The sequence below is a fragment of the Neolamprologus multifasciatus genome, chromosome 5 (assembly GCF_963576455.1).
Source record: "Neolamprologus multifasciatus chromosome 5, fNeoMul1.2, whole genome shotgun sequence".
Classification (NCBI taxonomy): Eukaryota; Metazoa; Chordata; class Actinopteri; order Cichliformes; family Cichlidae; genus Neolamprologus; species Neolamprologus multifasciatus.
In genome coordinates this window covers 37,949,487-37,967,821 of record NC_140443.1, presented here as the reverse complement: position 1 = coordinate 37,967,821, position 18,335 = coordinate 37,949,487, and the positions used below count along the sequence as shown (strand labels likewise).

At 40.6% G+C, this 18,335-nt stretch overlaps 2 protein-coding genes across 6 annotated transcripts in view; both read right to left on the bottom strand.

The window, feature by feature from the left end:
• The window catches only part of LOC146519281 (receptor-type tyrosine-protein phosphatase gamma-like), a 303,364-nt gene that overhangs the window by 109,060 nt on the left and 175,969 nt on the right, over positions 1-18,335 (bottom strand). For all 5 annotated transcript variants that reach the window (XR_014874022.1, XR_014874021.1, XM_085159100.1 and 2 more), the window contains exons 3-4: positions 5,470-5,652; positions 1,438-1,586 (exon numbers count right to left, since the gene is read on the bottom strand). Coding sequence is in view for 3 of the 5 variants with exons in the window: in XM_085159100.1 (XP_085015226.1) it covers positions 1,438-1,586; positions 5,470-5,652 (332 nt within the window). In the remaining 2 variants the exon portion in view is untranslated. The remainder of the gene's footprint in view (positions 1-1,437; positions 1,587-5,469; positions 5,653-18,335) is intronic.
• The window catches only part of LOC146519283 (G2/M phase-specific E3 ubiquitin-protein ligase-like), a 253,031-nt gene that overhangs the window by 180,765 nt on the left and 53,931 nt on the right, over positions 1-18,335 (bottom strand). The window lies entirely within an intron of this gene.

Here is an 18,335-nt window from a genome sequence, read left to right as displayed (position 1 = left end):
CTTGCCAGTACTAATTTCAGTGGTTTAGATATGTTTCAGGTGTGTTGACCCAGGGTCATATCTAAAACATGCAGGACACCAGCCCTTTGTCCACCACTGATATAAACAGACACAGTAGTACTTTTGTTAGTGTAAATTTCCTCATGATGTTAAATCTTGAGTATTGACAGTGAGAAAAAACTATTAATGTTTGTTGCAGGTGCAGAACGCTGTGATGAGTGGAAAGATGGGGCTTGCATGTACAGACGAGCAGCGCAGGTGGAATGCAGGGACAGAACAGAGGCTTGAATCCAAACATCTAAGATAAACTAAGACAGACGTCACAGGGCAGAGCAACAGTGCAATGTGAACTCCCAGTGTGCACCATATCACCTTGCACACCAAGACTTTATTGATAGTTCAATAAAGTCTAGTGTTAGCAAAGCACCAATGAAACCTTGCCATCACTCAACAGTAAAGTTAGCAATCGAGCTCATCCTCGAACAGGTAAAGCCGCTACTTACAGCCCAAAGTAACCAATTTTTATGTTAGCAACGAGTGAACGCTGGCTCTCACTTTGAGTAACCGGACTGCGGAAGTACTGGTCTGTCATGGCAGCCAACATACGTTCTTACAGAAACCTGTGGGTCAATAGAAAAATGCCAACCAAAAACAAACATAATATGATAACATTTGACATTTGCTTGCTTAGGAAGCGGGGATAGTGACAGATAGCGACAAGAGAGCGAGATTTGAGATGTGAGATTTGTGACATTAGCTTGTTTGGAGTGTGTAGTTGGTTTGTAGTGTAGTATTTTTTGCTTGCTTTTTGTATTATGTGTCAAAACAATAAGGTGGCTGTTGAATGACACAGATGCTGGCCAAATAGCCACGACAGGGACACTGAAATGTAAATGCTGTCTCTGCGTGGAAAACAGACAAAGTGATACAGCTCCTGTTGTCAAGTCTTTGGGTCTGAGGCTGTCCCTCAGTCTCGTGGTGGAATGGCACAAATAATTTGTGTAGCACCTTATTGTGACACCTGATAGTTCTAAAGGAAAAAGTTTCAAATAGTTGCACAAAAGACACCCCAGCCATTGCATGTATTTTTTTAAGTTTGCAAAATTCATATGTATTTTTTTATAATTTATATTTGCATTTCAAGTTATAAAAATGATTCCTTAAATGTGTTTGTTTTCACAGTAAAAATAATAATAATTTTGCGTACTTGGATTTTATGTTTTTTCATGCAATAGAAAGTAAATTTTGTCAATACAATATGTCGAAATTGAAAAAAAAAAGTAAAGTCATGTAAGACATGTAAGGTTGTGCTGAAAAGAAGTCTACCAAACAAGGTAAGGTAAACACCTTTTAAAGGTGAAATATAAATGTAGTCAAAAATGATATTCAAACATTTTAAATTATATTGTATTCTTTTCCTTAGAAAATTGAGCTTACCTCCACAGGATAACGTTGGCCATTGATACTGTGTTCAGAGCCCTCCGATCCATTGCTTGTGCCCCAATGAAACTCTACTTTTTCTGCCTTAAACCTCCCTGGTAGACCAGCTCCCCGAACAAAGTAATGATCTTTCAACATGATGGCGACTGGAAGAAATACAGAAGAGGAGAGAAAAAAAACAGTGATTACCCACATAGCAGGCAGGTCTGGCCCGCATCTGGTGTCAAGCCGGCACTGCTGGCTGACGTCTGGCATGGTAAGTGGTATGTCATCCAGATATGGGCCAGGCCTGGCAATGATGGCACTATTTATTTTCCTATTTTCCTATTTTAGTTAGAAGACCCAAATGCCATGTTGCAATACTATACTGCTATGGTAGCCAACGTTTCAAATGCAGGTTTGACAGGTTTGGGAGTGTACACTTTATCCAAAACCTTGTAAAGGTTTACTCATGCTTCCCACTGGGTGGCTGTAGCTCAGGAGGTAGAGCAGGACACCTACTGGTCGGAAGATTAGTGGTTTGATCTTTGGCTCCTCCAGTCTGCATGTCAAGAATGTGAATGTGTATAAATGTAGTTAGAGAGTACTTAGTTTAGAGAAAGTGTGTGAATGTGGCATGTTGTATAGAGCACTTTGAGTAATCCAGGAGAGTAGAAAAGTGCAATATAAGAATCAGTCCATTCACTGTCTGAACAGAGTTTCGTCATGTTACTTTTGCACTCCTATGTTCCGGCACATGTTGTTATTACATGGCTTGATTAAGGTACACATTGGACTGACATCTGGGGCCAGAGTTGAAACTGTTCTGGGCCAGCACAGGACCACCAGTGTGTCTGCAAATGGCCTTGTGCTGGCCCATGTGTGGGCGACGTGTAAGCCAGATCTGGGCCATACCAATTTGGGTAGATGAAAAAAGTGAGCTTTGACTCATTACTTATCAGATTTTTCATCAGACATGGAAATAATTTCTCTTTAAAAACAGATACAGAAACAAAAATGTGACATCTATCGATGACATGAAGACAATTTCAAAGGTTCCTTGAAACACCATCAGAATGTGGACACGTGCACAGCATGAAACAGCTTTAAATGCATAAATTAAAGAAACATATTCTAAGACATGCTAAAGATAGGTCTGTTTCTCCTTCAGATTTTCTCTGAGGAATACATCACTAAAGATCATTTCTGTCAGTTTCCATCAGCTTATAAAGCATATTCTCATATGAGGGGCTAATTTGCCAGGCAGAATTGTTTTTCAGTTGATTAGCATTTCCCTTACAGGGTCCTTTGTCATTCTATTGCAATTTGCTGAGATATAGAGAGAATTGAAACACTATGCACGCCTCTGTCAGTGGCCCCCAGGGCGGCTGTGGCTACACTGTAGCTTGCCATCACCAGTGTGTGAATGTGTGTGTGAATGGGTGAATGATTGTGTATAGTGTAAAGCGCTTCGGGGTCCTTAGGACCAAGTAAAGCGCTATACAAATACAGACCATTTACCATTTACCATTTATTTTCACATTCACAAGTGGTGTCAGGGTTAGTGCTGTGTGACAGGCAGGACGAGGCTAAACCCAAATGGGGCCAGCTCCTGATGGTCCCAAGACAAAAACATCTCACTTGACCAGGGTGGAGTCTAAATCAAAAACAACCAGGAGCAAGAGAGTCCAAAAAAAACCCCAACAGAAAACAAAAACAGAGGCTGACCATGGCAATGACGAAGGGACCCTCTAGCGGGGAACCTCAGGTGGGCTGTGGCTGGAGAAACTGAACTCAGCTTTCCAAAGATGTGATCCACCACGCCATGCTTATTGATTACAGGAATTTGCATGTAAGTACAAGATACTTGCACCTTATTCACAGGTAGTGTTATAAAGTGTTACCCCAGAGGAGAATGAACTCAACCTGGGTGTCTATTGTCTTAAGTAGTTTGGGAGATGATTGAATGATGGGTAGGTGTAGTTTCCTCTGTGGTGAGGTCAGGTGGGCTGCCCTGGGCTCTGTGGGATTTGGCAGTGCTGCTACTGTGGGCCCGGGCCTTGATGGATTCCAGGAAATGGGGGTGCCTACTGGGGTCAGAAGGGGAGCTGGCCCCAGGGAGGGGGTACTTGCCCCCCCTCCCATTCCTTCCCTCCCTGTACCCAACTGCCTCCCTCTTCCCTTGGGGTATGGGTGTGTCACTGAGGTGCAGGGGAGGCATTCCCCCTCTGTCCCCTTCTGGCCACCTGTGCCTCAATTTTATTCCACAACCTAGACATCCACATTACTCACACTCTCATAACACATACATATAGGGCCTTGGGGGTGGGCACGTTATGCAGTGTCCAGAGGACCGTCTGTGTTGGGTGTTGGGTCTGTGTTTCCACAAGCCCCGCTGGTTTAGAGACTTATTCATCATGAAGAAAACAAGACAGTCAGCGATCGATCGATTTACTTATAAGGGAGGCCTTGTTGGTATCTACCACAAAATGACCCCAACGACTTTACGTTTTCTGTTCGGGAGGAGGAGTTGGCTGTCTGGTCGGGGTCTGGGATGCTGGGCCTCCCTGCTGCTGTTCTGTGTGTCTCTACGGTGGGCAAGTGCTGAGTATTAGTATATGTGTGCATGACGGTGGGAATGCATGTTTGTGTCTGTGTGTGCCTGTTTGTCTGTGTGTATGTGTGGGGTCGGATCTTAGACTCCACCTCTCTAGGTACATCTGAGGCCCCCCCTGGTGTAGGGATCTATCTCCCACCACCACACTCCCTGCCAGTGGCTGATGCCCTCAGCTGTCAGTGCATTGGTGGTTCTCGGTATCCAGGGCTGGGGGCTCAGATATGTACTAGCTCACTCCCGGTGGCTGGTTGGCGTGGCCTGGGCCCTCATAACAGCCCACCAGTCATGAAAACCATCGACATGATAAGCAAAGTTGCACAGATCATTTAAATGTTAATTATAACTGCATTTATCAACCTGCTGACATATTTAGAGTTTTTCACAAAAATGTGTTAAATGTACACCTGAACTCTGAACTGCCCTTCAGGCCCAGGTCTAGGTCCACTCTGACACAGCTGGCTGCAGATCCTGCAGGCACATCGTCACAGCCCCTGTAGCTTCTGCAATGTGGCTGCTGCATGACCCCCCTGTCTGGGACTATCCTAAGCTCTTTCTAGGTGGGTTGCATGATGGTCCTCCTTGGGCTCTCGTGCATTGGGGGGCCTCAAGATGTTTGGGGCCTGGATCTCCTCCATGCCTGCTTCATGTCCTGGGGGGCAGGGCTATGGCTCCCCACACCCACTATCAGATAGTGGAGAAACCTTTTCAATACAAGCACGCTCATGCACACAGGTGTGCACAGACACATACTGTATCTTCCTTGGCTGCTGCGTCAAAGCACGTCATGCATCGTCGGTCTTGCGCGCTGCTCATTAACATTCAATATCTATTGGTCACTGTTACTTACACTTATCAAGGTTCTTGCTGTGGTTTCTCTTGTGGTTGTTCTCTTTTTGCTTTTTTTTTTTCTTCCAGCAGGTGATCCAGCAGATTTTTTTTGTCTTTTCTCTCTGTCCCTCTTCCCCTCTATTTTTCTTCCCCTCTCCTTTTCTTGAACTTTTCTATTCTACATCTTTACCTTTCCTGTCCCCCAGTCATGTCTGTTCCATTTGTAATATCTTAAAAAGTTAAAAATAAATGAAATAAGTAATAATCATAAAGATCATTTAAGTGGACCATGGCAAAGCCGTAATGATCCACTTGAAAAAATAAATCCACTGGGCATTTTTCTTGGCTTTCAGAAAATAATTCTGATTGCCGAACAAACCACCTGAAAAAGCTGGAGGCCTCTCAGCTTGCCCAGCTAAAGTCAATGTTAATGTGAGAATTCATGCCCGTACAATGTCAGAAAAGATACGCCAAGGTATAGAAATGATCTCCCCTCCTAAAAGTGGTGGTGAAAGACAAAGATTGTTGTTGCAAAGGGAAGCATAAATCAAGAACAAAAAAAGAAACTTTAACAAAAGGACAAACAGAACATGTTTTATGTTTACCTGTTTTGCCAGTGTTCTTCATAGATGTCTTATTTGAAGATTCTATGTTAAAACCCTCCAGTGTCAGCTCCTGATATTCTCTGGATATTTTGGTATCCTTATCCACAATATTGATTGGTGACTGGTTTCTCTCTCCACATTGTGGGTAGGCAGATGCCCAGCCCTCATCTGGCCCATACATACCTGGGGAAGATAAGAAATACAACAACATCTCATCACTTGAAAAAAAATGTGAATGCAAAACTGAGATATACTACCAGTCAAAAGTTTCAACACATCCCGTAATTTAATGTTTTTTCTTTATTTTCATGACGATTTACATTGTAGGTTCTTACTAAAGGTGTCAAAACCATGAATGAACACATATGGAATTATGTAGTAAACAAAAAAGTGTCAATAACTCACAACATGTTTTATATTTTAGATTCTTCAAAATATCCACCCTTTGCTTTGATTACTGCTCTTGGCATTCTCTCAATGAGCTCATGAGCTCCTGGTTTTCCAACAGTCTTGGAGGAGTTCCCAGAGATGCTGAACACTTGTTGACCCTTTTGCCTTCACTCTGCGGTCCATCTCATCCCAAACCATCTTGACTGAGTTTAGGTCAGGTGACTTTGGAGGCCAGGCCATCTGGCACAGCCTGGAGGTGTGTTTGGTGGTCATTGTCCTATTGAAAATCAAATGATGGTCCAACTAAACCCAAACCGGATGGGATGGCATGTCGCTGCAGGATGGTGTAATAACCAGGTTGGTTCAGTGTGCCTTCAGTTTTGAATAATCCCCAACAGTCTCCCCGGCAAAGCCCCCCACACACCATCACACCTCCTCCTCCATGCTTCACAGTGGGAACCATGCATGTGGAGATCATTGTTCACCATTTCTGCACAAAGACACTTTGGGTGGAGCCAAAGATCTCAGATTTGGACTTCTCAGACCAAAGCCAAGATTTCCATTGGTCTAATGTCCACTCTCTTCTGCTTGTTGCTTTTCTTAGTTGTGGTTTCTTAGCAGCTGTTTCACCATAAAGGCCTGATTCACAGTCTTCTCTGAACAGTTGATGTAGAGATGTGTCTGCTACTTGAACTCTACGTGGCATTTATCTGGGTTCTGATCTGAGGTGCTGTTAATGTGAGATTTCTAAAGCTGGTGTCTCAGATGAATTTATCCTCAGCAGCAGAGGTGACTCTTGGTCTTCCTTTCCTGGGGCGGTCCTCATGTGAGACAGTTTTGACATAGTGCTTGATGGTTTTTGCACTTTGGGGACAAGTTTTAGCAGTTTTCTGGACTGACTGACCTCCAGTTCTTAAAGTAATGATGGACTGTTGTTTCTCTTTACTTAGCTGATTGGTTCTTGCCATAATATGAATTCTAACAGTTGTCAAGTAGGGCTGTCAGCTGTGTACCAACCTGACTTCCACACAACACAAATGATGGTCCCAACCCCATTAAGAAGAGAAATTCCAGAAATAAACCCTGACAGGCACACCGGTGAAGTTAAACCATTTCACGTGACTACGTCATGAAGCTCATTGAGGGAAGGCCGAGGGTTTGCAGCAGTGTCAACAAAACATAGGGTGGCTACTTTTTAGGAATCTAAAATCTAAAATATAATTAGAGTTATTTATCAATTTATTGTTTGCCACATAATTCCACATATCTGGCTTCATACATTTGATGTCTTCAGTTTGTATCTACAATGTAGAAAGTTGTAAAAATAAAGAAAAACCATTAAATAAAAAGGTGTATGCAAACTTATGACTGGTAGTGTATATCAGAGCAAAAGGACATTTCAGACCTCTCTGAAACCAGCTGACAGGAAGCACTGCTAAATTATGTGAATCCCTATTAAACATTCCACAACTGGGCAATGCTCACTGTCAGCTACCCTGAGCACCAATCAGAGGAAGCTGCTGAAATACAAACCCTTTTTGTTCATGAGGATTTCGGAAGATTTCAAAATGTCATTATTTGAGGGCAGGTTATATTCACGAATTCTGTTTCGTGAAATAATACATATGATATTGACCTCTATATCTGGTTTTGCACTGCTGACTCCTTTTTTCAACCACAACATAACTACAAAGGCCAGGACTGAAATCTCACAGGGCCCAGCTTTAACATCTCAATGTTTACTTAACCTCTTAAGCCCCAACGCCCCCTGATACGGGGGCAAAAAGCAGGAGATCAGGTAGGCTTGGGGCTTAAGAGGTTAAAGACTTGGGGTGCATTCCAATAGTTCACTTTGTTTAGGAGGGTTCTTAACTGAGAGACATCAGCCAAAAGTATCTGTGTGGGGGCAGGAATATGAGCTGTGAAAATTCTCCACAGATTAAGGAAAAGGATTAAATTAAAAAAATAATAATAATAAGGAAAGGAGCATCGTTGCTTCCTTTAGCATAGGATACACTGAACTAGGGATGCACCGATACTGATACTGGTATCGGGATATCTCTACTCGTAAAAGTTAACCGATACCATGAACTGATACCAACTTATTTCATTAATCAGAGGGTGGCTTGTCATTTCTGTTGTAGTTTTTTAGATTGGCCACTAGGGGGCCAATTATTATTTTATTTATTATTTATTTTATAATAATTATTTTGTTTGTTTGTTTACAATATGGACACTCTGCAGTAATTTAAAAGTTTAATTTATTCTCAAACCTAATTTGTATTTATTTTATTCCAAACAGAAGTGTTTATTTATTATTCTGAAAGCTCGAGACAGTGCCAATAGTTCAGTGATATTTTGTAAAATTACAATGTGGAGACTCTGCAATAATTTAACAGAAGTGCTTATTTTTCACTTGAAATTTTTTTGTGGTCATTTTTATTAAGATTTTATTTTTTATCGGCAGAGAATATAATAAAACCTGTCTTCCAATTCATTGCATTTGTGTGGGTGTGTCGTAGAAGTATCGGTTTTTGTACTCTGTATCGGCAAGTACTCAGATCCAAGTATCGGTATCGTATCGGTTTAAAAAAATTGGTATCGTTGCATCCCTACACTGAACCATCCTTTATGAAAGGATAGGAGAAAATACCGTCCCATTGTTCATTGCGACGTAACAGCCCACCAGTCATGAAAACCATCGACATGATAAGCAAAGTTGCACAGATCATATAAATGTTAATTATAACTGCATTGCAACCGCTGACATATTTAGAGTTTTTCACAAGAATGTGTTAAATGTACACCTGAACTCTGAACTGTGAATTAGTGGCTCAATAATCCAGAAGAGAGAGAGAATGGTGCAGGCCTACAAACTAAATAAACAATCCAGTGTAAGCTCAGGCAAAAATGGTGCAATGGAGATAAATATTTGTTAGAGGTTGCTCCCTGTGTGCGCACTGCTGAGAAAAAAGAAGTGGCTTGAGAAAAAGAAGCTCATTTCAATTAATTCCTGTCAAAGTGAAAATCCTGATGTTATTGAGGAACAAAAGGTGGGGCTCACCTCTAAACACTCAGCGTGAGAACTGAATGAAGAGGCACTGAGGCTTTGAGCCATCAACGCAAAGTGCCAATTATGTGATTGTTCTGATAACTTCTCCCTCTACTAAAAATAAACTCTTAGTAGCAACTATCACTACCACCACAAGGCATAAGACATTTTTCTCAGCATTAGATTTTGGACAGTCTGTGGTACTGTGGCAGTTTAGTGCAGACGGCGTAATTCACATTTGCGTGACTCATTTAATTCTTCTCCTGAAAGTAAAAGTTTTAAAAATACATATGCACAAGGCAAGCCACCAAATGACACTCCTTTACTTAGTACATTCAGTTTTTTAACATCAAATGAATGCTGTGTGCTGGTGCTGATGTTAGTTAATGTTGCCCTAGATCTTCCTTCTACTTTAAAATTCCAACTTTTGCAATGAAATAATATTTTTCACTGCCTGTTCAGTGTGGCAAAGTAAAATGCACACTGTGTAGTCTCTGCACATTGTAGTTTTGAAGACAGTAGTTTTCCCACTAAGGAAAGAGTGTAAAGCTGTTCCAATTTTCAGTGCATAGCTTGTCTGCACAATTCCCATACCCAGTTTTCCATGACTTCAGAGAATTGCATGAGCTGAATAAAACATTATTAACATACAAGTATAGTATATTCATATTTGACTGAACATTCATATGTGATGGAATTATTGACAAATTAAGTATAACATATAAAAGAAGAAAATGTCATTAAGTAAAGTTTAAACCCTGTTTTAAGTCATGGATATAAAAAAGCCAGTTAGAGAGGAGATAATAAGGTGTGGCTTGAATGATTGTATGTCAGCAACAATGAGTTCCCACTGCAGGTTCAGAGGCAACTGTGAACCTGCAGATCCTGTTTGCATTTTTTGTTTTTTTCTCTGCTCATTTCTGACGTGTTAGATTAAAGAATTGGGAGGATAAGTGCATCATCAGATCTGGTTGTGCTCATTCTTACCTCCAACCTCCTTTCTACCAAAGACCAGAACAACGTCAGCATTAGCTCTGAGTATGTTAATTATATAAGTATAATTCAGCTGATTGGATTATTACTTTGTGATTATTATTATTTGATTCTACTTTTCCACTTTTGCCTACTAAGTTGCTTTAATAAAATATCCTGCAAATAAATTCTAAATTGTGACCATTCCCTTTTAACCCTTTGTGAAACAGTAAAGGGGAAAAACTGAGATACGCAGGGTAGACCTCCAGACACCAGAGGCTGTCAAAACCAGTCCCCTCACCCATCTATCCAAGCTCTGCTCTGCCTGCTGGGTTAGACTCACAGGATCCACACATCCTGCGTTGGGGTGCTGGTTCCACAAATTTATATCCACCACAGTTTTTGGCTTCCACACACCATCACTACCTTCAAGTGAAGTCTGCGCCACAGACTCCCATTTAGATAAAAGCTGTACAGTGAAGATCACTTCCTTTGATTTCTTAAGAGCATTTGACATAATCTAGTAGCTGCTACCAGAAATATATGTAATTATCTGCCATCTCATGGGTTACTGACTACCTGACATAAAGATCAAATTATGTGAGACTTTGTAGTGTCCACAAAGGACTACAGTCTCTTCTTTCCCTGTTCACAGTTTCAGTTCCAGTCATCTAGTTGTGGTAATCGCAGATATAGAAACATCTTTTACATAACATGCTACGATTATCTGTAATATAGATAATATGACATTGTACCGCATTTTATGCACTATAAGGTGCACCTAAAATCCTAAATTTTCTCAAATTGACAGTGTATGAATATGTATGCATTCTGGTTGTGCTTACTGACCTCGAACTGATTTTATGTACACGGCGCTCAAAAATCTGTCAATACATGTTAAGCTACGAAGCCGCACCGCTTGATGGATTGTTGGAGCATTACGGCTACCGTAGTCAGGAACCTCGTGGAGTGATCTGGGTCCAAACTCCACTTCAGCTCCCAAAGTCAGACAAACACTGCGGCATCACTGAGAGTTAAGAACTCTCTAAATTATCATCTTCAATAAAATGATCAGTGTTGCTGCTTTACCAGGTGTAACAATTACGTTTAACATCCAGGCATCCATGAAAACAGAATTTATTCAATTTAACAGACTTAGAAGTTAGCAGAGAGTTAGCTCGCTAGTTTCCACCTAAACATGACATACCATGTTCTGACTGAGAGATTTCTGAAAAAATTCAAACGTACAGCTCTGCTATCACTTCTGACATAAATGAAGACAGAAAACTAAACAGCAGTGACGTTTGTAGGGTTACTGAAGTTGGGCTAGCTGCTATATAATGATGTGCTATGTGATTGCTAGTAACACAGCTATGTTAGCATAAAATAACATAGCTGTTGGAGCTCAGTGGGAGTTTGTTTTTTCTCCTCATCTTTCCTCATGTTGTGCATTTTCCATTGTTGTTCGGTTCCGGGTCGTTCCATGCTCGTGCGACTGACTGGCCAGCTACCCAGCCTGACCTGTCTCCCCAATGTGATGTTTGTGTACGGTCGGCAAGGTTAGTCTCTTAATTGCCCCTTGGGGATAAATAAAGTGTTCTGAATCTGAATCTGATAAACACAGTGAAGCTGAAGGATGAACGCTAACTTTTTTCCCCTTGATAAAAGTTAACGTAAGGGTTCCCGATGGTTAGGGACAATGCAATCGCATGGCAGGATTCTGTAAACAGACCAAACTTCAGGCAGGAGAAAAACTGAGATAATCCATCCACAATACGAGGTTAGTCATTCACATACTGCAACAACATGGGAACAGAGCAGCTGGAGAGAATTCAACATTAATGAACCATTGGTACAGAATTGGAGGAAGCAAGAAGTATGAGTTGAGTAAAGTTTGACATATTTGACTGTTTTGTTTCGCTTAATGCGCCTTATAATCCGGCGCTTTATAATCCGGTGCCTTAAAATCCAGGGCAAATCGTTCATGTCTCTCTCTACGAATTACCAGGCATTAAATCTGTTCGGACCAGCACCTACCACCCTCTGGCTGATGGAGCGGCTGAAAAAGACTTTAAAGTCCATTAGTCATAAGTACAGGGTGGGCCATTTATATGGATACACTGTAATAACATGGGAATGGTTGGTGATATTAAAGTTCTGTTTGTGGCACATTAGTATATGTGAGGGGGCAAACTCCTCAAGATGGGTGGTGACCATGGTGGCCATTTAGAAGTCGGCCATCTTGGATACAACTTTTGTGGCTGATGTTTGCTTTAAGAAAATTCTGTTTTATTGACTGGGTTTAGATTATGGTACTAGATTATATTGTTGGGAAAATGCCAAATGCTAAAGGGGAGAATAACTCATGCCATTAACAAAATAGGCCACTGTAGAAGTCAATTGAAGTTTATAGAGGAAAATAACTAAAACAAAAGTAATATTTATGAGTCACATAGGAGAGTGCAAGACTTTTCATATAAAATGCAGTTATAGAATAACAAACACTTGTCGAAATGACCAAAGTTTTTTCCTTTAAAACAGGAGCAGAGTAAGGAAAGCACATGTATTTTGGTTAAGTCTGATAAAGTATAATTAGAATGTACCGTTACATTAAGAAGAGCAAAATGAAATCAAAATATGCTGTATCAAGAACATGTTATAACACAGGTATTACAAGTGGAAAATAGGAGTTTTAAAATGAAGTTAGTGTTAACACACAGGTGTTGTTTCTAGGCAGGTTTGAATGGAGCCAGTGGTGTAAAAGATTTAACATGATGATTAGACTGATTTTATTCCTAAACACAGGTTTGGAGGCCCAGAGCAAATATACCCTAGAGGAGAAATGCTGAAAGTTTTAGAGAAATGACGTGACTAAGCTTTTCCGCTCATTTTTATAAGGAGTGGTGAAGTATTTTGAGTATTTTCAGTTTTAGTAGCTGGCTTTAGCGTATTTGACACATGAGATGTGTCAAGAAGGGGTGATTTGGGGTTTAATTTGAAATAAGGGGCTTTATCAAGGGAGCTTGTAGGTGAGAGTTAAGACACATTTTGCTTGGAAACTTGTGCACTTGCAACAGTTTTTTAATGCACGCTTACAGAAACAGACATGACGTGGATTAGTTTTTGGGGTAGAGGTGAAAACATTTTGCTTTGTTTTTGCTTAGCAAGCAGTGATGCAGAAGGTGTGAAAATAGGCCTGCTCTGAATAGGCTGAGAGGAAAACATCTGGAGTCTGAGACAACCATATAGGGCAAATGTGGTAGAGCTTGTAAATGTATGTCTGACTGAAGAGAGGAAGTACGTTGAGTACAGGACGTGCTTGAGATGATCAGATAAGAGAGAAGAGAGCGAGCAACAGGAAGCACCTGGAGGGACGTGAAAGCGGCGCTTTAAGTGTGTTAAAGGTGTTAAAATGCTGTTTACTGAAATGAGTAACATTGAATAGATGAATAAATAAATGTTTTTTTTTATACACACATTGCAATTGTACACATAGGAGTTGTCACTCGGTCAAGTGAAGGTCAAAAACGTCGTTCAGCGTGACCGACTGAACTGATATATTGTAGGGATGACCTTGCGTGCCGATGGATAAACGCTAACACGCTTATACACATAATTAGTTTAATCCTTTTGATTAGAGAGTCCCAAACATGATAGGTTGAACCAAGATTGAATAATTAAGAGAACAATTGATGAAAATAATACGTTAGGCTGGTGTAGAAGGGAAAGGTGTTTGTTTCCTTTACAGGAGATTTCGGGACCACAGCGACTACAGGGGTGGCGAGACTGAAGGGAGGCGAGAATCCAGGAACCAACCAGAGAAAGGGGGACCACAAAAGAAGCACAGAGGACGACAGTTCAAGAAAATGTGTTGCTTAGGAGATTAAAAGCTTGTTAAGGTTAAATGTGAGCATAAAAGTAATGAAGAGTAATGAGAGTGACTTTAGTTACCCCTAGCCTCCTGACTACCAGCAATGCAAATTTGTCCTCTGTAGAGCACCTTTCTAAACCTGAATATCTCCCATGCACTGCATACTACAGAATTGTCTCCTTTTTGTATCTACAGAGGACATTTAGGGCTTTCCAATGATACCAAATGTGAAGGGGTGGAGCTTTGGGAACTTTAGTTTTTTCATTAAGGAACATGGTGGCCATCGCTGCAAGTACATTTTATGGGAAGAAGAAAAGTAAGTGCATAAAACTTCTTATTGAGCAATTTTTAGCTATAAATGTTGTTAACATCTTTTAAATAAGTCTCTTAATAACACATTAAAACATAGTATGCTTAATTCTAACTTCATTTTAGTATAGTATTGAAGTGTTTAAAAAATGTCCTCCATAGTGGACATTTGTAGTAATTTCCTCCATTTTGTTCTGTTTTTTTAAATGACCAGAAAAGGAGTCCTTTTTAGAAGCAGAAAGAAATTTATTGCAGTTTGATGAGGGGAACCCAGATCTTGAGTTGTTTGATGGAGAAGTTCATAGGGAATAAGCCCTTGAAGAAGAAAGAAGGAGGAGCATCAGGGATGGTACTCAGACCTGAACTTGCTGTCATTAAGTGGTTGGACAGTTGTCATGGCATCCTCTGCCTATGGCAATCAACCTCAGGACAGACGCACAAGATAGTCTAAGAAAAACAAAAGGTTTGTCCATGTGCCAAGTCCACTGGCAATTGCTGAGTACACTACCAACATAGGTGACGTGGACCTTGTTGCCGAATGTTGTGTTTCTACAGGATGGTCTCTCGCACTCAGAAATTGACAGTATGTGCAGTTTTCTAATTTGGATCTGGCAATCACCAACTCGTGGCTTCAGTATAGCAGTGACTTGCAGTTTTGGGGGAAGAAACCACTACAGTTCCTTGAGTTCAAACTTCTCCTTGGTGAAGAGTTGAAGCAAATATTTGCCATCAAAGTTCATTTTTACATGTTTGGCCTTCCAATGTCCTCTACAGTGGACATGTGATATCTAAAAAATGTAAACTTTTTTTTCCCAAAAAATTATTTCAGTCTTCTAATTACCTTACAAACATTGGGGGATGAGGCTAGAGGGGGTGAAAACCAGGAGTAAATTTTAAATTTTAACTCTATTGAGGCTGTTTTCAAAGAGTAATATGGGACCTTTAGGGGATAAAGTTAATTATATATGATTGGATTTTATAGTGAGCATTGAGGGAAGTCAGAAGTGGGGTCAAATTGTGACTCTGGGGTCAAAAGGGGATGGTAGGAAGAGAAGCAATGATAGTTCACAGCCCAGCGTGAACGCGAGATGCTGTATAAGGGCTTGATTTATTTGTTTGATTTATTTGTTGTGGATACAAGTAATTATGCCATTGTAATAAGGGAATGTTGAAAGGGTACAACTCGTTGAGGGGTCGGAGGACCTAAAGGGTTGGGCAATTGAAAGGTTTCATTTTTGATATGATTTCCTTTGTTATATTTTAGCTACTATTCTCACATGAAAGTAAACTTAATGGGATAAATTAGGGTTTATGTCGTCTTTTAAAAGAAGACGAAGAGGGGAAACTGTTGAGGTTTAAATTTATCATTCTAAATGTTTATATGCTGATTATATTGCTTCATATGAGAAAGGCCTAACTCTGAGTACACTCTGTGCCAAAAAGTGCTGTCAGGAAACTGCATGTTTTTGCAGAGCGTGCTTTTGCAGCTAGAATGAAGTGAAAGTGAAACCAACTAGGCTGTTTGATCGAAACTTAAAGTGTGGTGTGACGTGAGAGCAAGTATATAAATAACTAGGTTTCCGTTTGTGCTTCAGACCTGGGGTTGTGTGTTTTGTGTTCATGTCTTCATATTCTGGAATATGTAAATAAAGATCATTTTTAAAGTAAAAAGACCACTTTTGAGCCGTGTTTTCTTGGCCCTGAAGAATCCAAAAGAACGGAATTTAACACCGGATCATTGCAGCAGATTTCAATGCAAGACACCCTACTAGACCACCCAACTGTAGCATGGGAGATTGTATCCAAGATGGCCAACTTCTAAATGGCCACCATGGTCACCACCCATCTTGAGGAGTTTGCCCCCTCACATATGCTAATGTGCCACAAACAGGACTTTAATATCACCAACCATTCCCATGTTATTACGGTGTATCCATATAAATGGCCCACCCTGTACATTCATGAGGATGAACGCAGTTGGGATTGCTGGTTAGACCCGCTGTTGTTTGCAGTGCAGGAGGTGCCCCAGGCCTCCACGGGATTTTCACCCTTTGAATCGTTGTTTGGCAGGAAGCCATGGGGGGTGTTGGAGCTAATTAAATAAAAATGGGAGGAAGGTCCAAGCCCAGCTAAAAACAACATTCAATACATTCTGAACCTGAGAGCAAACCTTCACACATTGGGGAGGTTATCACGAGTAAAAATTTACTCCAGGTCCAGTAATGTCAGTAGCGTCTTCACAACAGAAGGTCTGGACATTTTCACCACAAGTGCTGTACCCAGTGCTGCATTCACATGCTGCTGCCTACTTGGATGATGTCATCATCCACGATGACACCTGGGTGTGACCTTATCGTGAATAAGGTGGCCTCAGTCCTGTAGCCCTTCAGGCAGGCAGGGATCAAAAGTCAACCCCAAGAAGTGTGCAGTTAGGTTGTGGAGGGGTGGTGCAGTGAGCTCAGGGTGTGGTATCAGGAAGGTTGGTCGGGCATCTGAAAGTAATTGCGCTCTCCCTATTTTATTGATGCTGGACCTGGAGGAAAGCAGAGCGCAAGTGGCAACAGCTGGGAATCAGCCACGAAGCATAAGACACAATTTTTTACCATGAATAAAGAGTTTTCATGGTCGCCGTGTCTACAGTGTGAAAAAACATTCTCCTGCTTTGTTTTGCATCAAAATACCACTAGACACTAAAAGCAGTTTCAGCAGAACGAGCTCTACGAAAGCATTTGACAAGAAAGCTTTGAATACGGTCATGTCAAGGTACTGGGTATGTGACCTAGTGTTTGTGTTTTTCATTATTCTTGAATATTGTCATTCATGGTTTTGGTTATCTTGATTTCTTAGGTTCTTAGTGATCTTAGTTTTCCCTCCCTCAGTGTTTATCTTAGCCTGTGTATAGTCTCTGTCCCCATGTTTACTCTATGCCTTCCCCATGTTCCACGTTTCATGTCTAGTCACCCTTGTCTCTATGTTCCCTGCAGTCAGCTGAGACTGACTGCAGCGCTACGTCCAGATGAACAGAATCAACCTTTTGGGAGTCCCAGCTGTGTTCCCCTCTTTTCTGCCATTGCCTCGTTACTCCCTTGTGCACTGTAAAATCCAATAACTACCCTGATGTACATAAACTAGTTAACCCTTTGGGTTATCAACAGTATGCGCTTAATAGTTGTACTTATGAAGTAAAATTTACTTGCATTGTGAAAAATACAAAAATACTTAGTGTTTAAAGTAAACATTATTTAGAGTAAAGCTCACTAGCAACAGTAACTAGCTAACATCACTCCCATTTGGTATTCATGAAGAAGAAGTGCACAAGCACTGTTCAGTCTCTCCCACTCAGCAGTCTCACTAGTCCAGCCAGAGCAGTGAAGGTAACCTAATTACTCAACATTTGAGCTGTGTGGTTTATTCTTTTGAAGAATAAAACACCAGATTTACTTATCAAGCAAGTATATCTTGTAATGTTGTAATTACTGCTAAAACTGATCGCATTTGCTAGCTAATGGTAACATTAGTTTGGTAGCTAATGAGCCAAACAGGCATAAAGTTAGCCTGTTCAGGGCATGGTTAACCCTTTAAGACCTACCATAGAACCAAGTCCGCCAGAGCTTATATTATATGTTTACATGCTGTGGAGCCATTTTTGGGAGCATTTCAAGTTGATATACATCAATACAACCATTATAGCCCAAATTTTAATAATATGTCTGCATTAAGTGCATAGTAATTACATAAATTGCAAAAAAGTGCAATAAACTACAAAAAAATTGAAAATCGTTTTGGTTTTTTTTAACATATATTTCTAGTTAGAGAAATTTAAGAGGCTTATCCCTCAAAACTGTAAATACAAAAAAGTTGCACAAAAAAGGAAATTTATTTTGAGTGCGTTCATAGTTTTATTTTTGAAATACACCAATTTTTATATACTGCAGGAAAAACAAAAATAAATATTATGATGCAAATTTGCAAAAAAGCAGCATATGCATCAAAATAAACTATTTCCAGCAGTGCAATATGAGTCCTAAGCATCCCAGAAACGACACAGAAAGTCATAAAGTCAAACATAACTTTTAAAAACACCAGTATAGGTTCATGAGGCCCTGATGGTAAAAAAAAAAAAAAAAACGACATTTCCGCGAAAATGACGTCACTTCCGGTTTCGGGCAGGTAATGGCGGACGTCTATTCCAACGTAGGAAGTGTTATGAACAGCTATCGGCAAAGCGTGTTTCTGGAATATTATGTTTTTGTTGCATTCCTTCACTGTCCA